The sequence below is a fragment of the Carettochelys insculpta genome, chromosome 8 (assembly GCF_033958435.1).
Source record: "Carettochelys insculpta isolate YL-2023 chromosome 8, ASM3395843v1, whole genome shotgun sequence".
NCBI classification, from domain to species: domain Eukaryota; kingdom Metazoa; phylum Chordata; order Testudines; family Carettochelyidae; genus Carettochelys; species Carettochelys insculpta.
The window spans coordinates 74,384,554-74,409,049 of record NC_134144.1 but is presented as its reverse complement, the minus strand read 5'-3'; the positions used below and the strand labels follow the sequence as shown (position 1 = coordinate 74,409,049).

Here is a 24,496-nt window from a genome sequence, read left to right as displayed (position 1 = left end):
GCGGGCAGTGGAGTGCCGGGGCTGAGCTGGCGGACGAGGGACAGCCCAGTGCCCTGCCTGGGGTGGGCGGCTGGTTGGAGCGTGGCCCTGGAGAGGCAGGGGCGCAATCCAGAGGGGACCCAGCTGCAGAGGTGCTGTGCTCAAGGGCGGGGGCATGGCCAGGCCTGACAGCTGGCAGCACAGCTCAGCCTGTGAGTGGGCCCGGGGAGGGCAGAGGGGAGGCCAGCCCCCTGGAAGCACCGCAGTAGGCCTGTCCCATCCCACTGTGCCCTCTGTGAGCTGGGCACCTGTGCCCAGCCCCCCAGCATGGCCTGGGCTGAGCCCTCCCCGGTGCTGCAGGGGATGCTTTGCAGGAGGTGGGAGTCACACGCCCTGTCCTGCCCCACTCCCCAGCATGGCCCCAGCTGACCCCTCTCCTTGTGCCGCAGGCGGGGTGCTCTGCGTGACCTGGGATTGGCTCCCCTGTCCTGCCCCGCCCCGGCTGACCCCGTCCCTTGTGCCGCAGGCGGGGTGCTCTGCGTGACCTGGGATTGGCTCCCCTGTCCTGCCCCGCCCCGGCTGACCCCGTCCCTTGTGCCGCAGGCGGGGTGCTCTGCGTGACCTACACCGTTGCTGTTGGCACGGGGATTTCCTATTTCCAGTACGCGAACATCGACTCAGGCAGGAACATCTTCATCGTTGGCTTCACCATGTTCATGGCGCTGCTGGTGCCACGCTGGCTCAGCGCTGCCCCCGGACACGTGGCCACAGGTGCTGCAGGCTCTGCTGTCTCTCAGGGTGGGGGCTGCCACCCCGGGGCCCATATCCCTCCTCTGGTCATTCCCTGCCAGCCTCTGGGTCACCAGGCACTGTGAGAGCCCAGCCCGGCTGCTGGGCACCTCCAGCCCTGATCCCTGGCCGGCGCTGGGCCCTGCATGCTCTTTGGCGGCTGCTGCAGGGCTGCACCTCCCCTTGTGGCCCTGGGCCGGGGTGTCTCCAGACCACTGGTTGGGGTAACTCTGTCCGCGTTCCCCTAGGCTGGGCCAGCCTGGACCTTTTCCTCCTCTCAGTGCTGACGGTGCCAGTCGTCTTGACTGGCCTCTTGGCCTTCTTCCTGGAGAACACAGTCTCAGGTGAGTGCCCCCACCCAGCTGCGCACCTGTTTAAATCTCTCTGCTGCAGGGCAGCAGGTCGGCTCCAGCTGGCGCCAGCTACCCAGGGATGTGGAATTCAGTCCTGTGCCTCCGGCCAGTGGGAGCAGGTGGGGGAGTGTACCAGGGACGGTCCCAGGACTCGACCAGTGAGACCGAGGGCACCAGTCACAACAGTGCCCCCCAGGATGGCCATAAGCATACTGGGATGCTGTCACCAACACAGTGGTGGTGGTGGAGCCAGTGGCCAGCACCTCCCGTGGCTAGGGCTCGCTGGCTCTGGGAACTGGAGTGCAGCTGATAGCTAGGGAGGCTGTAGCCCTGGTGAGTGTGTGCCAGTGAAGACCTGGGGCCGCTGCCCAGCGCTCAGAGGTTCTCCTCTGCCTGCCAGCTGGCCAGTTCTCCAACCTCGGCCTTTCTCTGGGTTCCAGGCACGCTGGAGGAACGGGGGCTGCTCACCGAGCTGGCAGCGTGGGACCCCGGTGCAGAGGCGCGCGCTGCTCTGCAGCGCCAGCGTGAAGCCAGCCAGGTGTATGGGCTGCCCCTGGCCCTGCGGAAGCTGCTCCCTCCCTCCGGATGTCAGACCTTCCTGCTCTGCTCCCTCTGCCCGGGAAGGGAGGCCCCGGGCCAGGCCTTGGAAGAGGGATCTGGCCCGCCGGGGGAAGCCACGGGCCTGCTGCTGAAGCTCGGTGCTCTGGAGGCAGAGGCTGACGGGAGGCGGAGAGACGCTGGGAACTGCAGAGGGGACAGTGAGGTGTGAGGGGCAGAGCTCTGGACAGAGCAGGGGCAGACGGACCCCTCACCCACGCTGGGCCCAGCATCTCCACGCCCCCTGGGCCCCTCCAACTGACCTTTGTGTTTCCTGTGGGAAGGGAAATGAAGAGACGTAACCACGGCCTGCCCCAGGGGCCCTCTGCCCTGCGCGCTGCTCCCAGCCCCAGGGGCGTGCGTGGGGTGGGCTGTCGCTCTCCCTGTGGCGAGCAGTTCCCTGGTGTCGTCCGTCTCTCCCACGTCTGGGCATGGCGCTTGCGCCCCAGTTCTGCCCATGCAAGTGAATGCGGTGTCTGCCCTGGCCTGCCCTCGCCCTGCACAGCCTTGGGAGGAGGCTGCGGGTGGCCCCGGTTGGAAAGGGGCTGGGACAGTCTCAGCAGGGGCCCTGGCTCACAGCAGCCCCGATCAGATTGACTCAGACCTTGGTCTTGCTTCAGCCCCATGTGCCACCCAGCCAGGAGCCCAGCTAACAGACTGCTCGCGTCCAGGCGCCCGGAGAACGCCAGCACCCCCGGCATGGGCCTCCAGGCTCCCACTGGAAACCTGGCGCTGGGCGAGAGAGCCCTGTTTGCAGGGAGGCTGGCTGGGCTCGGGCTCAGCACCTTCTGAGGAACCAGCCCCATAGCAGCAAGGGAGCAGCCGGGATTTCGCCCCGGGATCTACTCCCCGTGCCGCACGTTGTACCGAGCGGCCGGCGCGGGTCCCTCTCGGGCTGCCGGCACGCACCACGCTCTCCCAGCGGGGGTTTCACCCCGGGATCTGCTCCCTGTGCCCTACGTTATACCAAGCGGCCGGCGCGGGTCCCTCTCGGGCTGCCGGCACGCACCACGCTCTCCCAGCGGGGGTTTCACCCCGGGATCTGCTCCCCGTGCCCTACGTTATACCGAGCGGCCGGCGCGGGTCCCTCTCGGGCTGCCGGCACGCACCGCGCTCTCCCAGCGGGGGTTTCACCCCGGGATCTGCTCCCTGTGCCCTACGTTATACCAAGCGGCCGGCGCGGGTCCCTCTCGGGCTGCCGGCACGCACTGCGCTCTCCCAGCGGGGGTTTCACCCCGGGATCTGCTCCCTGTGCTGCACGTTGTACCGAGCGGCCGGCGCGGGTCCCTCTCGGGCTGCCGGCACGCACCGCGCTCTCCCAGCGGGGGTTTCACCCCGGGATCTGCTCCCTGTGCCCTACGTTATACCAAGCGGCCGGCGCGGGTCCCTCTCGGGCTGCCGGCACGCACCGCGCTCTCCCAGCGGGGGTTTCACCCCGGGATCTGCTCCCTGTGCCCTACGTTATACCAAGCGGCCGGCGCGGGTCCCTCTCGGGCTGCCGGCACGCACCGCGCTCTCCCAGCGGGGGTTTCACCCCGGGATCTGCTCCCTGTGCCCTACGTTATACCAAGCGGCCGGCGCGGGTCCCTCTCGGGCTGCCGGCACGCACCGCGCTCTCCCAGCGGGGGTTTCACCCCGGGATCTGCTCCCCTGTGCCGCACGTTGTACCGAGCGGCCGGCGCGGGTCCCTCTCGGGCTGCCGGCACGCACCGCGCTCTCCCAGCGGGGGTTTATAAAAAGGTGCGGCCGCTCTGAGTTTTGGTTCCCTTTCTCACTGCTGCCTTCGTGCGAGTGGGCGGGAGAAGAGCAGGGCTCCTGCTGGCTGCCTCTTGGCTGCTCTGCTGGAGCTGGTGCCCTGCCCTGCCCTGCGGCTAGATTCACTGGGTCAGAGCACAGAGCCCGCAGCCAGCCGGGCAGCTTCAGCCTCGCTGCTTCTGTCTCTGGGTCGTAGGGCAGAGGCTGTCGGCAGAGGGAGGAGCTCAAACCAAGCAGGCTGGGCAGGTCCACGCTGGCCTCCCAAGGTTCCTGGCCGGCCGGCAGCCTTGGCCCCTCCGCCACTGTGCCCTGCTGCTCAGGGGAATGTGGGTAGCTGCAGGGGCTGTTGGTGCCATCACGGCCATACTGGGTAGTAACAGAGAGGAAGCTCTGCTAGTCTGTACACTATCAAAACAAAAAGCAGTCAAGTAGCACTTTAAAGACTAGCAAAATGGTTTATTAGGTGATGAGCTTTCGTGGGACAGACCCACTTCTTCAGACCAGAACAGACTCAATATTTGAGACACAGAGAACCAAAAACAGTAAGCAAGGAGGACAAATCAGAAAGAGATAATCAAGGTGAGCAAATCAGAGAGGGGAGGGGTGGGGGGAAGGCCAAGCTATCTAATCTTGGCTCAGTCTAATCCTTGATCTTCCCCCCCACCCCTCCACTCTCTGATTTGCTCACCTTGATTATCTTTTCCTGATTTGTCCTCCTTGATTACCGTTTTTGGTTCTCTGTGCCTTAAATATTGAGTCTGTTCTGGTCTGGCTCTGGGCTGAAGAAGTGGGTCTGTCCTACGAAGGCCATACTGGGGAGTGTCTGGGCCCAGCTGCCCCCAGGCCAGGAAGCATAAAATTCCCCTTGCACTGCTGCAGGCAGCTGGAACTTACAGGTGGGGAGCAGGGTTTGCAAGCCCTGCCTGGGATGGGTTAATAAACCCGTCTTCCAGCCTTGTGTGCCTGGCTGCAGCTGCACCCAGGAGGCCCACAGCCCTCTCCTGTGGACACATACAGGGCTACCCTCAGGCTCCTGTACCAGGCAGAGGTGCCCTGAGCAGGAGCCCCCCTGCTCCACATGCACCAGCCCCTTAGAGGCTATTTCTCCCCGGGGTTTTGAGTCCCCCTGCTTTTCCCTGCCCGCTCCCTGCCCAAGGGAGGGGACTGCCCCATTCTGCTGCCGGAGGAGGGAGACCCAGCCTCTCTGCACCTCGCCTTGGACAGAGGTCTAGTCTGTGATCTCTTTACCCCATGGAGGGCAAGTGGCAGAGCCCGAGCAGGATGCCCCCAGCTCCAGCTGGGACAGGAGCTGGTGCAACTTCCTGCCAGGGGTGGTGGTGGAATTGCTCCAGCGCTGTCTCAGAGCCAGGGAGCCAAGATTGTAGCTCCTGCTTGCACAGGGGCTGGCATCTGTAAGTCACCACAGTTTGTTAAATGCTCTGCTCTGGGGATGATCTGGGGGCAGGTCTCTGGCCTGGGCTGTCCAGGAACCAGATTAGGTGCTCACAGTGGTTCCTCCGTCCTTGGGACCTGTGGATCTGCAGGGCAGCCTGGCCACAGGAGCTGTTTGCAGGGGGTTAGCAGGAATGGGTAGGAAACGCTGGCCTGCAGCCCGCTTGTCACTCTTCCTGCTGGCTTGCTGGGATCTGCCCAGCCCTTTGCCCTCCAACTTGGACAGTAAGTTAGTCGCTGCTCATCACACAGAGCACCAGTGCTATGCAGCCGTTTGGCACGTGAAGCTGGCTGCAGCGTCCCCACTTCTGGGGTGACGCCCAGCACGGCTGCGATACCAGGGACTACAGATGTACCCAACTGTGACTGCAGTGGTGAAGAGTGGGTGAGAGTTCACAGTGTCCCACAAACCCTGTCTGTTAGCCCAGACAGGGATGGGAATGGCGCAGGAGACTGAGTTAGCCCAAACAATGAGGCCGTCTGCTAGAACTCAAGGCCTGTGTTAAGATCAGGGCAGATAAACAGGAACAGTGGGAGATGGAAAAGCAAGGAACCAAAAGGGGCGTGTTCGATATGACACCTAACTGGTGGACAAAATAATGCAGGGGGGATTATTCCACCATCTCCCCGCTTTGGGGCGCCTAAAACGAGACGGTGGCAAGGAAAAAACAGTACTAGAGTGAGTTTCACCCTCACATCAGCCACCAGCCCCATCTCTTGGGGCCCCATCAGCCCGACCCCGAGCATTGTCCTGAGCAGCCCGAGCCAGAGCCAGATGACACGGAGCTCTATCTCCTGGCTCTGGGTGAATCCCAAACACCCTCAGGACATGAGGCCCCAGCACACCCTTTTCATCCCCTGCATTATCTCCTCTTTTCCAGCCCTCTCCTCCTGCTGCCTGGCCAACAAGGGTCTGACTCAGGTGGCTGAGGCTGTGTATTTTGTAACACTGGTGGGAGCCTGTGACCACTAAGAGCAATGCCTTAAATGGGCTGAAGGTGGCACGGGTTTGCCAGATCTCAGAGTGGCTGGTCAGCCAGGAGGCTGCACCTGTGTTTTCCCAGCAGGGAGGATGGAAGTGAATGTCAAGGCCAGAGCTGGAAGGAAGCTGCATTTCCTCCTGCTGTTCTTTTCCCTCTTAAGCGTGTCTTGTTTTGTGTGCGACAATCGCAGCTCAGCGTAGCCCAGTTACGTCCTTGCACGCCACCTGCACAGCAAAGCGTTACACGGCTCAGCCACGAGGTGGGGCTGCGTGCAAACACCTTTCTTATGCTCAGGGGAGCCAGGCCTGGCAGAGCAGTGGAGGGCCTGAGCATGGACACGGTGCATGTGTGTGCAAAACCACAGACCCACGGGGCGAGCAGGACCTGCAGGGGTCACCTAGCCAGACCCTGCTGCAGTGCTGGGTCTGCCCCACCCCAGACAGACGCTCTCCAGCAAAGGAGCTCCTGTGGCTGCCCCAGGCGCCTGCTCCACGTCCTGCTGCTCCCACAGGGCAGCAGTTCCCCCAAGATGGACCCCAACTCTGCTCCGCTGCAGTTTGGCCCCTTGCCCCGGGGACGAGAGAGAACAACTTTCTCTGGTGTTTTTCTGGCAGCCTTTCCCCTACCTGCCGCCTGCTGGCACGTCCCCCGTCTCTTCTCCAAACCGAGTGGTGCCCAGTCTGGCAGCCTTCGCCCCGAGTGCTGCATTGCCCCCCATGGGGCAGCTTTGTCGCTGCTCTCTGGAGCCTTGCCGGTCTCTGCGCCGCCTCCCTCAGCACTGGTGACCAGCACTTGCCCCAGCCCTCCAGCTGAGACCTGCCCACGCCAACAGAGCGGTGCTAGCTCCTCCCGGGACTAACCTGCTCTGCCTCCTCCTCCACCCTGACATGGCTGGGGCGCTGTGCAACCGGATCCCACTGCTGCCCCTTGTCTGGGCTGTGACCCCCACCCTCCGACCTCCCACCAGTGGACTACACCGGCCTCTGTAAAACTTGAGCAAGTTACCGGACGCTTCCAGCATACAGTTAAGCAAATGTATTCACTACAACAGATAGATGTTAAGCGATTGTACGTGATAGGCGAAAAGTCAGTCGATTACCACAAGAAAAGAAAATATAAGCGCACAGGCTAAATTCACCCCTTTGGACGTCCCAGTTCAAGGTATGAAAACCCTGGCCAGCCTCCTCCCTTGTGGTCTTCAGCAGAGGCAGGAGAAAGGTGACGCAGGGGCCTCTCCGTCTGTTCCGTTTTACACCCTCATCCCCCTCTGTTTGAGGAACACAGATCCAGGCCTCGCTGAGCCCCCAGGCACAGCGACACCCACCCGGGCCTTGCTCACTTTCCTCGCCCTTGTCTCTGAGGAGGTAACACCTGGCTCATTCCCCGCGGTCCAGCATGTTTTGGCGACACCCCTCCAGCACCACCTCATCCCTTCATGCAGACTGAAGCTCCGCAGATAGCCCGGGGGCGGGGGGGTTTCAGCGCTTCATAACCTTCCCCCCCAGGCCGCGTGCCCAAGGGGCACAGCGCCACCCCGGCGCGAGGGGCTCTTTGTTCGCCACGGCAATGCGGACCCCCCAGGTGGCAGCTGGGGGAGCCCACGTGGGTGCAGCTCATTGGTGCCAGCGCCGGGGAAGCCCCGTGCGCGGCGCGTTGCCCCGCACCCAGCAGGCGGGGACCTCCGCGGCCCGGCACGGGGCTGGCTGGCGGCAGACGGGGGCTCGCCCGGAACACGCCTCCCGGAGAGCAGCCGCCGGGCCGGACGGAAGCACGTGCCGCTCAGCCGGGGGCGGGGGCGGGGCAGGGGGCAGCCCCGGGGGCGAGACCGGCCCCTCTCCCGGTCTTTGAGCACGTGCACCGACCGAGCGCCGCCCCGCCCCGCCCCGCCCCCGCGCCGGCACAGGCGGCCTCGGCTCCGCCCCGCCCCGCCCCCGGCCGGCCCCGCCCCCCAGCTTACGCGCTCTTGGCCCCGCCCCTTCCGGCCCCGCCCCGCCCCCAGCTCGCTCAGCCTTGGCCCCGCCCCCGTCCGGCTCGGCCCCGCCTCCTGCACCGCGCGGGGCGCCGGGGGGGGAGTCCCCTGCTCCGGGCGGGCGGCGCTTCGCGGGAGCCGGGCGGCGCTCACGGTACTGGGGGGGGGAGAGGTGAGGTGGGGGCTGGGGGGATGTGAAGTGTGAGGTTGGGGGAGGTGGGGGTATGTGAAGTGTGGGGCTGGGGGAGGTGGGGGTATGTGAAGTGTGGGGCTGGGGGAGGTGGGGGGAGGTGAAGTGTGAGGTGGGGGGAGAGGTGAGGTGGGGGCTGGGGGTATGTGAAGTGTGAGGTTGGGGGAGGTGGGGGGAGAGGTGAGGTGGGGGCTGGGGGTATGTGAAGTGTGAGGTTGGGGGAGGTGGGGGGAGAGGTGAGGTGGGGGCTGGGGGTATGTGAAGTGTGAGGTTGGGGGAGGTGGGGGGAGAGGTGAGGTGGGGGCTGGGGGTATGTGAAGTGTGAGGTTGGGGGAGGTGGGGGGAGAAGTGAGGTGGGGGCTGGGGGGATGTGAAGTGTGAGGTTGGGGGAGGTGGGGGGAGAGGTGAGGTGGGGGCTGGGGGTATGTGAAGTGTGGGTCTGGGGGAGGTGGGGGAAGTGAAGTGGGGGGTTGGGGGAGGTGGGGGGAGAGGTGAGGTGGGGGGCTGAGGGGATGTGAAGTGTGGGGCTGGGGGAGGTGGGGGGTGGGGTGAAGTGGGGGCTGGGGGAGGAGAGGGCGGCGGTGAGGTGAACGTCTGTATGGCTGTGGAGGCCCCAGTACTCCAGAGGCTCCTGCCTGGCTGGGAGAGCTCGGTCTGCTCTGCTCTTGCTCCTTGCCTCCCCCACCCTTGCTGTGCCGCTCCCACCCCAGATGGGACCCTGGGCTGTCTTATAGCACCTGCTTGGCTTTAGCACGTGCATGTAGTCCCGCCTGCCCGGTGCTGGTGAGGGCAGGTGCTGGCCAGTGTGGCAGCAGAGCAGGGGAGCAGAGTAACCCTTCCTGAGCCTGTAAACCCTTTGGGACTGAGCCACCTTTGTGCTCTGTGCAGAGCACGTACAGTGGGCTCCTGCTCTCTGGCCGGGGCTCAGAGGCGCGCCCGGGAGAGAGGCGGTGAGGAGAAGCACAGGTGCTGTGCCAGTCTCGGGGATGGGTCGGGCCGGGCCTTTAGCTTTCCTCCTTCTCCAAATACTTCTGCCTGAAGCTGTTGGACATTTGGGTCTTGGGCTGTTCCTCTGAGCCCACTGTGTAGTGACCGTTCACGGGCCCCAACAGTTACCATGTACAGACAGCATAATAAACTCTCCTAAAGTGCCAATCATCTGTAGGCCTCACAGTGCATTACAGAGAGACAGAAGCATCTGCTCTGCGTGGCCCTTTGCCACTGGGTTCTGCTTTCTGTAGGCTCTACTCCAGGAACATCCAGACTTTGTCCAGTGCTGGCAGCAGCTCTCGATGGGGAGCCACTTCACTGGCCCCACCCTCAGCAAAATCTCTCAGCTCCCATCGGCCAGTTTCTTGCACTGCCCCCCGCCCCCAGCAAAGTTTCTCAACTTCTGTTGGCTGGCAGGAGCAGCATGTGACACTGGGTCACTATGAGCTGAGAGCTTTTTTCTGGGGTTAGGAGCAGCATCTAAAGCTCTCCTCCCCTCTGCAGCCATAGGGTCTGACTGTGGCAGGATTAAAAGGCTTGGAAGGCCAGATCCAGCCTGCGGGCCTTATCTCGCCTGCCCTTGAGTTAAGGGCTATACTGCTGCCTTGCAAAGAGCAAGCAGCTCCTCTCTGGGCACACATGGTGCAAAGAAAATAATTTAATTTGCGTTTTCTAAAACAAAATTATTTTTCTGCTTGTGAACCGTACAGATTTTGTCAATATTAAGTTCAGTCTTCTATGGTTTTGTTGACGTTCTCACCGAAGGTCTCAGAGAGACCTTGGAGTGCCCTGCCCTAAGCTGAAAGGGAAAGGGAAGATGAAATTTGTAACAAAGGTGTCTTTCCTCCCAAGTGTATCTAAGGTACATTTTAACAGGAATAAAGGGAAAAGAAAGTTTTTAAAGCAATCAGAATAACAATCACTTATATAATACCCACTCATTGAATAATATTGCATGTAGTTCTGGTCATCTCAGAAGAGATTAAAAAGACTGGTACCGTTCAGTTTAGAAAAGAGATGACTAGGAACATAAGACTGGCCACTCTGGTTCACGCCAACAGTCCACCCAGGGCAGCGTCCTGTCTTCCAGCAAGTATCAGAGAGGTAGCTGAGTTAGTCTGTGTCTTCAAAAATGCCAAGCAGTCCTGTGGCACCTTGCAGACTAACAGATATTTTGGAGCATGAGCTTTAATGGGCAAAGACCCGCTTCAGCAGTTGCATCTGACAAAGCGGGTCTTTGCCCATGAAAGCCGATGCTCCGAAATATCTGTTGGTCTATAAGGTGCCACAGGACTGCTTCTCTTCCAGCAGTGGTGGGTGCCAGATGTCTCAGAAGGAATGAACAGAACTTGGCACAGTTACTGAGTAACGCATCCCCTGCTGTCCAGTCCCAACTTCAGGCAACTGGAGGTATATAAGCATGGGGCTGTGTCCCTGACAGTACTGGGGGATCTGATAGAGGCCTGTAAAATAGTGAATAGTGTGGAGAGGTGAATTTGGAAGTGTTTCTTACCCCTTTACATGACATGAGAACTAGGGATCATCTAATGAAATTAATAAGTATGAAGGAGGACTTCTTCACAGAACGTACAGTCAACTTGTGGATCGCGCTGCTGGGGGACATTGCAAAGGCTGAAAGTATAACTGGTTTCAAAAAAGATAAAGACTTTGGGAGATAGGTCTATCAGTGGCCATTAGCCAGGATGGCCCGGGAGGTAACTGCACGCTCTGGCAGTCCTTAAACATCCAAGTGTCAGAAGCTGGGGCTGGAAGATAGGGAATGGATCATTCAATATTTGCCCTGTTCTGTACATTCCCTCTAGAAACAAGTCTGTTCCTGGCCACTGTCAGAGACCGGGTAGTGGCACCGCTATCAGTTCTCCAGTTCCCAGAGAATCTCCTAGGGAAAAAGGAGATGAGAGTCAAATGTCTAGTGAAAAATGATCTGTGGAACTAAGTTTTTTTTAAAGGGGGGGGCAGGTGGGACCAATCCCTCTGGAGCCATCCTTGTCCTTCAGAACGACACAGGAAAGGCATAGCCGGTCAGCTTTAGTATTCTGAAGTAGTCTGTGGGGATTATAGGTCCCAGCATGCGTAGTTCCATTGTTGGACTAAAGAAGAGAATTGTACGCTGGCAGTTGTAGTCACAGTACTCTCCTGGGCGTGCTTGCTATGAAACACAAAGCCCTTCAGGTGGTATATGATATTTTAGCCCAGATTCGTTTGTCCAGCATCTTGTCTGGGGGACCCTGATCCCCTTTCTGGATCAAAGAATTGTTTGATAGTGGCCCATCTTCTCCAGTCTGACCTTGCAGTGAGATCGTAACTCGTTGTGCTAGCTCTGGTGATTGGGAAGTCACATAGACTACAATGTGCCTATGGCAGCTGGCAGGAGGAGAAGCTGGACAGAAATCGCTGGGCTAAGTACAGAAGTTTCTGTGGTCATCCGTGGCGGTGCCCACCTTGTTTGTCTGGTAACCAGCAGCGTATTATTGTTTAAGAAAGGAATAGTAACTGTAATGAGAAAGGGCTGAAGAAGTGTCCTCAGATCTGGAGAAGTGGGTCTGCCCCACGAAAGCTCATCACCTAATAAATTATTTTGTTAGTCTTTAAAGTGCTACATGACTGCTGGTTTGTTTTGTTAGAATACAGACTAACACGGCTACCAGAAATTTCCAGAAAGCCTGTGACACGTTCCCTCACCAAAGGCTCTTACATAAATTAGGTGGTCATGGAATAGGAGGAAAGATCCTTTCATGGATTGGGAGCTGGTTAAAAGACAGGAAACAAAGGGTAGGAATAAATGGTAAATTTTCACAATGGAAGGAGGTAACTAGTGGCGTTCCCCAAGGGTCAGTCCTGGGACCAGTCTTGTTCAACTTATTCGTCAATGATCTAGAGAAAGGGGTAAGCAGTGAGGTGGTAAGGTTTGCAGATGACACCAAACTGTTCAGGACAGTCAAAACCAAAGCAGAACGTGAAGAACTTCAAAAAGATCTTAGCAAATGGAGTGATTGGGCAGCAAAATGGCAAATGAAATTTAATGTGGGTAAGTGTAAGGTAATGCACATTGGGAAAAATAACCCCAATTACACATACAATATGATGGGGGGGGCAAATTTAGCTACGACAGATCAGGAAAGGGATCTTGGAATTATAGTGGATGGTTCTCTGAAGACATCCACGCAGTGTGCAGCAGCAGTCAGTAAAGCAAATAGGATGTTAGGAATTATTAAAAAAGGGATAGAAAATAGGACGAAGACTATCTTACTTCCTCTATATAAAACTATGGTACGCCCACATCTTGAGTACTGCGTGCAGGTGTGGTCTCCTCTCCTCAAAAAAGATATATTGGCATTAGAAAAGATCCAGAAGAGGGCAACTCAAATGATGAAGGGTTTGGAACGGGTCCTGTATGAGGAGAGGCTACAGAGACTGGGACTTTTCAGTCTAGAAGAGAGGAGACTGAGGGGCGATACGATAGAGGTGTCTAAAATCAGGAATGGTGTGGAAAAAGTGAACACAGAAAAGTTATTTACTTGTTCCCGTAATATAAGAACTAGGGGACACCAAATGAAATTAATGGGTAGCCGGTTCAAAACTAATAAAAGAAAGTTTCTCTTCACATAGCGCACAGTCAGCCTGTGGAACTCCTTACCAGAGGAGGCTGTGAAGGCCAGCACTCTAACAGAGTTTAAAAAAGAGCTTGATAAATACTTGGAGGCTAGGTCCATAGATGGCTATTAGCAAGGGGTAAGGTACGGTGCCCCTAGCCTTTTGTCGAAGGCGGGCGATGGATGGCAGGAGACAAATCCCCTGATCATTGTCTTTGGTTCACCTTCTCTGGGGCACCTGGCATTGGCTAGTCTCGGCAGACAGGATACTGGGCTAGATGGACCTTTGATCTGACCCAGTATGGCTGTTCTTATGTACCTCTCTGGTCCTATTCCACGGCCAGGTCATTTGGTCACTCCTCTAATGGGATATTTTTCCAGCTCATGGGGCTGTTACCTGTCTGAGGAGATGCATGTGGCAAGAGCCGAGGCCAAGTTTCAGTCACTAGAGAATGATGCTTGTGTTGAGAGTTGGTTTCATATCAACTGCAGGCCTGGGGGCTAGTGTGAGCCAGTGATCTGATGAAGTGAGTCTGTGCTCACGAAAGCTCATGCTCAAAACTTTTCTGTTAGTCTATAAGGTGCCACAGGACCCTTCGTTGCTGTGAGCCAGTGAGGGATGCAAAAGCCTCCAAGGAGCAATTCCTGGAGCATATTTTCTCCTGTGCAGGGGGTCAGATGGAAGCTGTGCTCTTTGTTTGCTTGGAGCGCTGCTGTCTGAGCCTGTTTGCTCTCTTGCAGAATGGAGGGCTCTGAGAATCTAGAGAGCAGCCTCCTGACGCAGCCTTGGGCTTCAGTTTGCTTTGGTGAGTCCACTTTTATTGCCAAGGCTTGTTTCAGAGATACCGGCTACGTCTTGCTGGTCTCTGACCTCAGCAGCGTGTGGTGTGAACGTGCAGAGATTGATGTCGTCGGGAAAAGGTCCAAGGTGAGTCTGGAATGAAGGTCAGAAAAATCCACAAACCCCCTTTTATGTGTAAGCCAGCGAATGCTCCTTCATGAGTGTACAGGACATGAGAGGGTAGGTGGCAGCTTCAGTAAAACTAAGGTAGAGGGTCTTGATGGGGGAGGACCTACGCAAATCTGCTGATTCTCTCCTTTCTGACCTACAACAGTCCCTGCTTTGCAGTTCTGGGCTCCTCCGCGCAATCCCTCCTGCTGTCCCTCAGGGCTGGTCTGCAAACTCTTCTGTTCCAGTCATGGTCCCCTCTCCGCATCTCTGTTAATAACCTGCCGTTCTGACTCTGCTGTTCCAGTTCTGGGTTCTTCCTCCTCAGGTGTAGAACCAAACTGGTGGGTTTGGGATGCAGAGAGAGATTGCCTGGGGCTGAGGCCATCAGGTGTACTTCACTTGTAGGCTGGGGTGGAAGCACGTTTCCAGGGATGCAAACACTGGTATCTTCCTCTAGCACCCTGTCCTCCTTCCCTGTCTTTCTGGTGATTGAGAGGCTGTGGAATTGAGTATGGCCATTTTGTCACTGAAGCTTGGAGGAGTGACAGGGCCCTGCACCCATCTGCAGTCAGAGGCAGTGTAGAACAGGTTTATTAGGTGACAGGGACACAGTGTAGAACAAACCCGGGAATGCAGAAACCAGAAGTAGTCAGTACAATCCATCTGTGGGAGAAGTGGGGGCCAGATCCAGGGCCCTGCTCCCTAAGCCAGCTGAGACTGACTCACTCATAGCGGCTGGTCCCAGTCCCCAGCTAGGTTCCTCCTTCAGGCTTTGCTTTTCTTCTGGGGCAAAAGGTGTCACTTGGTTTCATCCCCTCCCAGGGTCAGGTTACAAAGGGCACCAGCCATTGTATCACATGGAAATTCCCATCACCATCTAGGTGTTAGTACCGTGGTCCCTAAGAGACTAACAAATGTATTAGGTCATGAACTCACATGGATAAAACCCAGTTCTTCTCGCATAGACCCCGATGGGCTGCAGCTTGCCCTCCGCTGCATCAGAGGCTATCAGCAGCTTCCTTCTCAAGCAGCTACAGCAGAGGTGCTACCCTGGCAATTCCCGATGCCTCAGTAACATGCTCATTTTAATGTTACATCTTCTGTAATTTCAGAACCAGGACCGGGAACACCAGCTATCCTCTACCTCTCCTCTAGGTCCTCTCTGTCTCCTGGCCAAGGGGCAGATGAGAGCTGGGCCTGATGGGAGCCTCTTGCCCTCATCACTGGGGTTAATGTTTGAGTATTTTATAGAATTTGGCATCTGCTGGGAAGTGGATGGTGATAGGCAGAGGAGTCTTGCCTCCGCCCTGGGCTACTAGGGATCTAAAGTCCCATTTAATTGGTTAAATGGTAGGTTTAACTGGTTAACTAATTAATGGGGAGTGGCTGGAATGGTCTTCCCGGCCACCACGGATGGGGACTGCTTGGGCTGGGCTGGAGTGCCCTGCCCACAGTGGCCCCCTAGGGATGGCACAACATCCTGCCTGTGGCAGGTGGGGGGGGGCTGCTCCAGCCCACTAACATCCCTATTGGCCACTCCAATATAACTACACTATCTGGGTTTGCTGGCAAGTGGGCTAGGCTGTAGCAGTCTCTCAGCCAGTCTGGAGCGGCTGAGAGGTGTCCTAGTGCAGGAGAGCCCTGGGATGGCAATGGGGTATTGGTGAGGGCATTCCAGAAACCACAATGGAGATAGTTTCATGATGCCCTTTTCATTTTGACCTTTCAAACTCCACCTGCCAGGAGCTGGGGATCTGATGTGCCAGGAGGGAATGCCTGGATCCCAGGTTTGATGTGCATGGGGCAAACTGGTGAGAAAAGATTCTTTGCTGAGCGTGAGCCCAATGGGTATCTCTCGCCCTCAGTCTTGTTTGTCTGTGGGAGGCTTCATTCGGCAGCCAAGCTGCCTGCAGTGACAGTCACAAGGATGGACTGTTCGAGTAGGTATCCCTGGGACAGAACGGACTGGGATGGACCCTGTTTGCTGGGGTTCCATCCCTGAGCTGTGAGTCTGTCATTGGGGTCTTCAGGGTGCCTGGCTGCTCCCATTCACCGCTCTGCATTTGGGCTTTCTCAGGAGCTGAACAAGCGGCTGACAGCTCATGCGTCGTCTTTCCTGAATCGTTTGAGCAACCTGATGTGTCCTTTGCTAGAAGGAAGAGAGAGTGATGCCACCTCGTTCTCCTGCCAACAGACCCCCAGCAAACTCACCATCCATGTGAAAAGTGATCTCTCCGGATTGCCCTTCTACTGGGACTTCCACTGTTCTGCAGCTGCTGTGGAGATGGTGAGGAAAGGGCTTTGCAATAAGCCAGATATCTGCCCCTCTGCTGAAAGGCTCAGCAAAACTAGCCAGCCAGTGATGGCGAGGTGCCGCGGTGGGTGGTGGGAGCTGAATTACGGATTTACTAAGGAGTACTCTGATTGCTGGCATTCCTCATTCCTTTCCACTGCTGTCCCTCATGCTGTGAGAGACGGCCACCTTCTGCTTCCTGTTCAGGTGAGACTGGAGACGGGCAATATGTGGCCCCTGGGCTGAGATGTGGTTGACCAGGGTTGGTCTCTGGCAGGCTGCCACATACTTTATTTACTTGAGCATCTGCAGGTCTTGCCGCTTACACCTCCTGTTGGCTGCTGAGCCACCACCTCCTGCAGCTCTCGTTGGCTGGGAACGGCAAACTGTGGCCAACTGGTGCTGCCAATGGCCACATCTGTGGCTGCTCAGGTAAATAAAGCATCTGGCTGCCTGTCAGGTGCTAACTCTGGCAAACTGCATGTGGCCCATGGGCTGCTTTTTACCCTTTCCTTGGCTAAACTGTCAGCTCCAGTGTCAGAGGACTTATCTCTGCCTTTGTGTGCAGCACCCAGCATATCAGGTCGAGGAGATCCTGCACCAGGGCAACTGGAATAAACTTAATAATAAAGCAGAGAGCCTTGGAGTCAGAAGGGCCTCAGATCTGTCCCTGCCCTGCCACAGGTGCATTGTGTAGCCTTGGCTGAGTCACTGCTTTTCTCTGTGCTACAGTTTCACATTCTGTGGGATGTGAGAGAGAGTATTCCTGCCTTCCAGAGGTGCTGGGAGATTTTTGAGCTGATGTCTGTAAAGGCCAAGTACCCTGCTAAGCCCCTTTGGGGGGCGAGGAGGGGAAGGGATATCTACTGAGACTGGGTAGCACTTTTTCTTAGAGCCAGTCCAGTCACCACAGCGCTGCTTGTGGTCATTCCTTGCGTTAATTATTTGCGTGAAAGTAGTGTCTGGAGACTTTCTGCCGAAGCAGGGACCTGCTGCATTGGGCGCTGAGCAAACACAGGGTCAGAGATGGTGGTTGCTGTGAACAGCTTACAGTCTAAGTAAGATACGAGTGGGTGTAGCAAACACGGGGTTTCGGACAAGGCTAGGAATTAACGTGGGCCAAAGGGCTGCTGGAGGGCCCTCAAAGACACCTTCTGCCTAGAAGAGGGGAGGGATCTGAAGATGTCCAGGGTAGTGGCTTTATGGACTAACTCTGCTTCCTGCGTATGGGTTACCATGGAAGCAAGTGCAAAGGTAACCAACAGGTGATGAAGCCTGGCCTGGCTGGCAGAGTGGAGTTGCATGATAAAGACAAGGACAGAGAAATAGGAAGAGGAATGGGCTTGCTGCCTTAGGCATAGATCTGCTCCTGGAGTCAAACCTCCCTTGGAACTCTTAAGCTCAGAAGAGTTTCAAAGTTTCCAAGGCTGGAAGTGACCTCAGTGATCATCTGGTCTGCCTGCTGCGGAGTACATGCCGGAGAATGCCCTGCACTCGCTCCTGAAGCAGATCTGGAGAGACTGTGAGTCAGTGATGGAGACACTACCACCACTCTGAGTATGTTCCTATGGTTGATCGCTCTCCCGCTTAAAAATATACACCTTATTTCCAATTTGAATGTGTCTGGCTTCAGCTTCCAGCCATTGGACTGTGTTTTACCTTTGTCTGCTAGAGGCCGTTATTAAATACTTGTTCTGCGTGTACATACTTAGACCGTGTGTGATCTGATCACCTCTTAATCTTCTCTTGGATGAGCGTCTTGTGTCTGTTGCTGTAAGGTGTGTTTTCAAGCCCTGTAGTCATTTTTGTGGCTCCTCTTTGAGCCCTCTCCCATACAAGCTCATGGGGACCAGGACTTGGAAGCAAATTCTAGCGTAGGGAATGCGTAGGGGGTACAAGGAGCAGGGTGAATGGCTCAGTAAGTAGTAGGGCCCCATTATGGTACTAGGTGGCAGTATGCTGCCAGGAGCAGAGGTGGGGATACCCTCTTCTTGGATCCAGTGCTGATTCTGATGCCTTTGTGTGATGCTTCACAGTGCTGTGCCGCTAGAGGCCTGTATTTTGGTTGACACGTAACACTGATGCTCTGGCCAGCTGGTAACAAATGGTGCTTTGGTTTTGCAGCTAACAGTCCAGTTCTTAATAGAGCTTCTGAGCCACTTTGTCCTTTCCCAGAACTCCTTGAGCTGGGAGACAAGGCTTGCTTGCTTCCCACCCATCTGTTCTGCAGCACTGCTCTAAGTTGTCTCTTCGGTGAGGGATGTGATTTCGGTCTGTGCTTTTGTGTCTCTCGATCTTTGGACAGTCCTGTGTGCACCTGCAGGGTGGAAGGGCCTGACTGGGGACATTACTTATTGCAGTTGGTGCCATGCAAACAGCTGGGAGGCTTCAGTCTGAGATTCAAAACTGGGACCAACAAGAAAATCAGGAACCAAGCACGCTAGCTGGGCTGGTTAGGAAAACAAATGGCCAGGCTGGTCCAGAGCCAGGGTTCTCCAGCCCAGTCTCCTGCCTCGGGCAGAAGCCAGTCCCAGCTGCTCAGGTGGAGGTGCAGGGAACGCTACAGTGGGCAGTGATGGGATGACTGTCCTTAGATCAGAAGTTGACATATGCCTGAAGAATAAAGGTCTATAGCTCTGCCGAAAGCATTTGGGTTAGAAAATATTCCTTACTGCTGCAGCTCTGGGCATTCCCATCATCCCTGTACCAAACTGGTGCTGCTTGGATGTCTGTGGTGATGAGCGCCACAAGTTAGTTGAGTATGTTCTGGGAAAGCGTTTCCTTTACTCAATTTTGAGTTCATTGCTTTTCAGTTTAATTGGATGCAGGAAGAAACTTTGGCTGTTTCGGAGGGGCGCTTTCTGTGCTCCCACAGCCCGAGGGTCTGGCTTTCTCCTTGCCATGCCCTCCCCAGTGGCTTGAGGAGGTCGCTTTTCCCCCGTAGTCAGTGGAGCTGGTTCTCGCTGTGCACGGCCAGAAGAGCTGTCCTGACCCGGCAGAGTTCTGTGCTCCCGCTGATTGATGGGGCCGTTTCCCTGTGTGTCCCCCACCTTCTGCATGCCTGGTTGGATGTCGTCTTGTTTTTCACAGAACAAATTGGCCCTCAAGGGCTTCACTTCCAGCTTGTTGTATGGCTCTGCCGGTGAGGAGTGTGTTCCTCCGCAGAGGTGTGCGTCGGGGGAGTTTTGGCCATTCGTTACTTTTACATTGTCTCTAAGGCAGTGTGCTCCCTATAATTGGATGAAGTTGTAGTGGCATCCGGCATGCACCAGAGTGCGCTTTACACCTAACTAATAGTTGGTGCTAGTCAGCAGGCGGCTCAGTGACATGTGATGGATTTGTGACTTGCCCTAGAAGCTGAGGCAGCTGTAGCTAGGAAGAGGTGTCCTGGGCAGGTGATGAGTGCTGCTGGTGGGGACAGTGCATGTGTGCTTTACAGCAGTGGTTCCCAGCCAGGGCTCCGTGGACCCCTGGAAGTCCACGAAGGTAATGTAGGGGTCCGTGGGAAAAATAAATATGATGACAGAAAACAAGTTTTATAAATTGCAAAGGTACAATCAATTATTTTAAATTAAATATCATCCAGTCATGTTAATTGCTCCCTGAAAATCTGCATCGTGGTTGCCTTTTTCATGTAATGAAGTGTACTTAGTGGCTAGAATAGGCTTTGATGGGGGTCCGCAAAAGGTTTGCAGGGGTGGTTGGGGTCCGTACTAACGAAAACGTAGCTGTAATGCCATTTACAGAACAACCCCTCACCCCACCTATATAGAACCAGAGAATCACAGAAGTGGAAGAGACCTGGAGAGGTGGTGGGGCCAGTCCCCTTTGCACTCCGAGCAGGACCAAGCGCCATCCAAACTGTGTTCAGTGACCAACTTGCAGGTGTGCCGCCAGCGTCTGACGCTTTTCTGATGTCAAACGCTGCTGGTTGATATTTTCTGTTGTTAAAACCAGGTTAACAATGTTACTACTTCATTGCTACGGTGCCTGATTCAGTTACTTCGTTCCCGTTTTGCTGTATATGTTGCTGTTCCTTTGGGTCTGGTTTTTTTTTTTTTTTTTTTTCCAGTCTGACAATTTTTTTGAAGAAAATTTCCATAGATGTTCCACATAAAAATATTATTATTTGATGTTCTGTGGGCTCAAAAAGTTTAAGAAACACTGATCTTAGATCACCCCGACAGTTGTTTATCTAATGTGCTTGTAAATATCTCCAATGATGAAGATTCCATAACCTCGCTAGGTAATTTATTCTGGTGCTTAATCACTTTACAGTTAGGAAGTTTTTCCTAATGTCCAACCGAGCCTCCTGCCTTGCAGCAATTTAAACCCATTTCTTCTTGTCCTACCCTCAGAGGTCAAGGAGAATATTTTTCTCCCTCCTCCTTATAATAACCTTTTGGGTACTTGAAAGCTGTTATCACGTCCCTCTCGGTCTTCTCTTTTCCAAACTAAACAAAGCTAATTCTTTCAGTTGTCCCTCATAGATCATGTTTTCTAGACCTTTAATCTTCTTTGTTCTTCTTCTCTGGACTGGCTCCAATTTCTCCACATCTTCCTTGAAATGTGGTGCCTTGAACTGGACACAGTACTGCAATTGAAGCATAATCAATGCAGAATAGAGTGAAAGAATTACTTCTTTGTGTCTTGCTTATGACATTCCTGTTACTACATCCTCGAATGTTTTTTTTATTTTTTTTATTTTGCAACAGTGTTATGCTGTTGACTCATATTTAGCTTGTGGATGACCCCTAGATACCTTTCTACAGTTCTCCTTCTTACAGGCACCTCCCATTCTGCATGCTTGCAACTGATGGTTCTTTCCTAAGTGGAGTAGTTTGCATTAGTCTCTTCTGAACTTCATTCTGATTGCCTCATGCTATTTCTCTCATTTGCCCAGATCATTTTGAATTATAACCCAACCCTCCAGAGCACTTGGACTGCTCCCACCTTGGTATCATCCACAGATTTTATGAGTGACCTCTCTATGCCGTTATCTAAACGACGGGTCAGCAACGGGTGCCAAGAGTGGCATGTGAGCCGATCTTCATCAGCACACGAGGCGAGAGCTCAGCCCTGCCCCTTCTCCCCCATGCAGGTGGCAGCTCACTCAAAGACATGTTGCTTGTGGAGTAACAAAAGGCCAGCTAATGCTGCCAACCCGCACTTCAATAGTCAAGCTCTGCATCTGTATTTATTTATTAATGAAGGTATTTTAAGTAGGACTGTTAGTGACTTTAAAAAGTGTCACCAGCAGTCAGACTGTACATGGAGATCACAAGGTCACATTTTAGCACTCCACCTTGGAAAGCTTGCTGACCCCGGTCTAAGCCTTGATGTTGAATTTTCTTCGTCACATATTCATCTTGTTCCTTGCTGCCTGTGTTGTGTTGTGTTGTGTTGTGTGGTGCTTTCTGGTAGGAGAGGCTGGGACTGAGGTATGTAGAAGTTATTCCACAATTACCCCACTCTCCACAGCTCCTCTCACAGTCAACATTTGTATACTGTTCCCTAGAGTGCTTCCCATTGGGAACTCAGCCAGGTTAGGGTGGCAGGTGGGGTCACATGGTGGGCAGGTGGGCATGTTGCTCCAAGCACACCACAGCAGCCTCAGCAGGGGCAAGCGGGGCTCTGCCCTGACTGCACCATTGTGGCCTTGGATCCCAGCTCTGGCTGCAGCAGGACCTGGACCCCGGCCGTGTAGCAGCAGCCTGATCATGCCTCCCCACAGCCCTGGTAAGAGCCCCTGCTCTGGCTGCCCTGTCCCCACCAATGGTTAATTGGTACAATTATAGTTCAATTGCGATATTTACATCCCTACGCCCTGCACAGCTGCAGCACCTGATTTGTTCCACATAGTACCTCCTATTGGCAGATGCTAGAATGGCAGACAGGCATGCCTGTAATTTCCGGTTGCAGGGAAGCCCTGAGTAACCTCTGGCTGTAGCTGCTGCCAAGACATTGCTGCTGTTGGCTGACCTGTTTCAACCACTTTTGTTTTAGAGACTAAGTGCCCTTCTTGGCCTTCCCTATTTTGTCTTTCCCAACCCAGATTTCCCGTCATCTTTTGCGGCCCCTCATCAGGATGAGCCTGGCATTGCGGTGCCAGTTACAAGAGCTGGCTTCTCTCCTGGTGCAGAAGGATGCTGAGATTGAAGACTACAGGGAGAGTGGGGCTGCTCTTAGCAGAGGTAAGAAGAGCTCTTGTACTCATGGGGAAACCAGGGCTGGAGTGCAGAGGGAGTGAGTTTCTTTCCTTGCACAGGGTTGGCACAAAGTGCTCAATCTGGCTATTACCCAAAGAAGCTTGTGTTTCATGTTCAGCTGCTGCAGCAATCAGACAGTAGCCAGAAGCCTTGGGAGTAGTCCCCAGGGGAGAGGTGGAGGAGGACTGGACATTCCCGGCTAGCCAAAAGACTTGGGACGTCGCCAAGGGGCTCTTTGCTTTGCATAGAGTACCTGGCTGGTGACCAGAAGCCTGGATCAGAGGCCAGCTAGTGAATGAGCCGGAGCAGAGTCAGGCGTTTTTCCCCACATGCAGTAGCTTGCAGAGCACTTGGAGAGGAATGAGGGGCTCCCAGCTTTTGTCCTCGTCTTCCTTAGAAGAGCTTTGGAGGCGTGGCTGTGCCCATGGGTCTCCTTCCATTGCAGAGCCTCAGAGATGTTAACAAGAGGCTCGGGTTTAATCGCTGGGTGGTGGAGCACAATGCACAGGGCAGGGTGATATAAGGACTGGCTGAGCTGTTGCTGGTGGGCGGAGTCCCTAAGTGAGTAGAAGGGGTGCTACATCCCACCCACAGCTGGCAAGCCTCTGGCATGTGGATTTGGTTTGCAGCTGGCAGAAGGTCTGCATGCATTGGGCTGGAGGACAGTGTTTCCAGGGGGACATACCCTGCTTTTCACTAGCATGGCCTGAGTTCCTCAGAGAGCTCTTCTTGCATATGGTTCTGACCAGCTCTCCAGGAGCCATTATGTATCTGGAGCTGGCCCAGTGCTAATTGTCTGACACACACAGCTCTCTGAATGAGGGCAAGCTGTTTCACTGATTATACAGCCCCCTCAGTAAGGGCCATGCTGGAAAGTGGTGCCAGGAGCTCCAGGCCCTGCTGTTTCAGTGATTCAGGCTCACGCTTACTCTCCTTACCAGTGGTGAGTGTTTTCCTTCTAGCTGGTACCATTAATTTTCCCTGGAAGTTGGTGGATGGCCCGGCTCCTGAAAGTCTTGTCCATCACCCCCAGGAATAGGGATTGTGCAGGGCGATTTCCCTGTGCAGGGACACCTGCTGCAGCCCTTGGTGGGGATGGGTGTGTGTGAGGGCAGCTCCTGGCCAGTGCTTGGAATTGGGTTAGCACATGGGTCAGACCAGCTTCTGGCTCCCTCTGCTGCTGTTGTGCTGGGTCTTCGGGGCTCGCTGGAGCCCAGTGAAGCTGATTCGTGGTGTAAAATCAACAGGTCTGCCTGATGCAGGAGCCAGCAAGGGGGGTTGGGAAGCGTCATCCTCCAGTCATTCTGTGCCCTTCATATGACGTGAGGTGTGCAGAGCTTGCCCCGTTGTTGGCAGAGACAGCAGATGCCAATCTGCTCTGCCCTTGAGAAACAGCTCATGGCGGCAGGGAGCAAAATGACGGCTTGGAGCTAGTGACAGGGCTAGGTAAGCCAGACTTTGGGACCAGTGGGATGTCTCGTGGGCATGACCTCAAGGGCTTATGTCCCGTGTGTCTGTCGAGGGGTTGGCTTTCCTGTGGCAGGAGAAGGGAGGAGGAGCACCTGCCTTGGGATAACGGCATGACTGCGGTAGGGCCTAGGAGATCCCTTCCAGCCCCAAGGTCAGTGAACGCCATCGTATGTTCCTGTGATGCCAGGGCTCACTCCTTCCCTTGGACTCCTGGCTTCGGAGCTGCTTGGTGGGAAGCCAGTGGAGGGTGCTGGGGAAGAGAACGGGTCTCGCTCTGAGGCAGTAGCCTGCGGATAAGCTCTGAGCGTGAAGGGGTCAGGGCAGCAAGAAAATGATCTAAGTGGAGACCTTTTCCCACCCTCAACTTTACTGCAGAGGAAGCTCAGGATGGCAGCTGCCATTTTTCTGGGACACACCAAAATGCCTGTGGGTGCCTCTTGCAGCCACTGCTGGTTCTCAGGCAGCACAACAGCTTCCGGTGGGCTAGACAGTGGCCTCATGATTGGTGGTAGCCAAAGCCTTAAGCATTTTTGTGAAGTGCAAAGGCCTCACTGTGCGGCTCGCGTGCTGAGAGGGGGCCCAACATGGAAGTGCTGCGGTCGGCAGCCAGAACATCTTCCCTACCCACCTGGGCAGTGGGGGTTCCTTCCTCAGAAATGTAGTGGCAACAGCCATTTCCATGTCTCTTTGCTGCAGCACAGAGTCACTGGGAATAGGAAGGTGCCAAACTGGGGAGTACTGCTTACCAAAGCATGCTGGGGAGCTCGGCCTTAGGTCCTTGGACCGGCCTGCCCTGGGCTGGGAGGGAGCCGTATATATGGAATTCAGCAAACCCTAAAGACTAGAGCATGTTTCCAAATTTTCAGACAGTGCTAAAGCCAGGTTTGCCCAAGGGGCCTTT

General features: G+C 55.4%; 2 protein-coding genes across 6 annotated transcripts in view; both read left to right on the top strand.

Annotated features, from left to right (window-relative positions):
* Positions 1-2,514, top strand: part of SLC23A3 (solute carrier family 23 member 3) — a 41,225-nt gene extending 38,711 nt beyond the window's left edge. For 2 of the 4 annotated variants that reach the window (XM_075001590.1, XM_075001592.1), the window contains 3 exons: positions 583-750; positions 1,017-1,112; positions 1,562-2,514. In XM_075001590.1, coding sequence (XP_074857691.1) covers positions 583-750; positions 1,017-1,112; positions 1,562-1,890 — 593 coding nt within the window. In that variant the 3' untranslated portion in view covers positions 1,891-2,514. Of the gene's footprint in view, positions 1-582; positions 751-1,016; positions 1,113-1,161; positions 1,455-1,561 lie in introns of all 4 variants that reach the window. The other 2 variants (XR_012646425.1, XM_075001591.1) reach the window with 2 other exon arrangements.
* Positions 2,515-7,910: 5,396 nt separating this feature from the next.
* Positions 7,911-24,496, top strand: part of NHEJ1 (non-homologous end joining factor 1) — a 126,169-nt gene continuing 109,583 nt past the window's right edge. For both annotated transcript variants that reach the window (XM_075001290.1, XM_075001289.1), the window contains exons 1-4: positions 7,911-8,031; positions 13,413-13,599; positions 15,701-15,910; positions 21,972-22,110. In XM_075001290.1, the coding sequence (XP_074857391.1) occupies positions 13,414-13,599; positions 15,701-15,910; positions 21,972-22,110 (535 nt within the window). In that variant the 5' untranslated portion in view covers positions 7,911-8,031; position 13,413. The remainder of the gene's footprint in view (positions 8,032-13,412; positions 13,600-15,700; positions 15,911-21,971; positions 22,111-24,496) is intronic.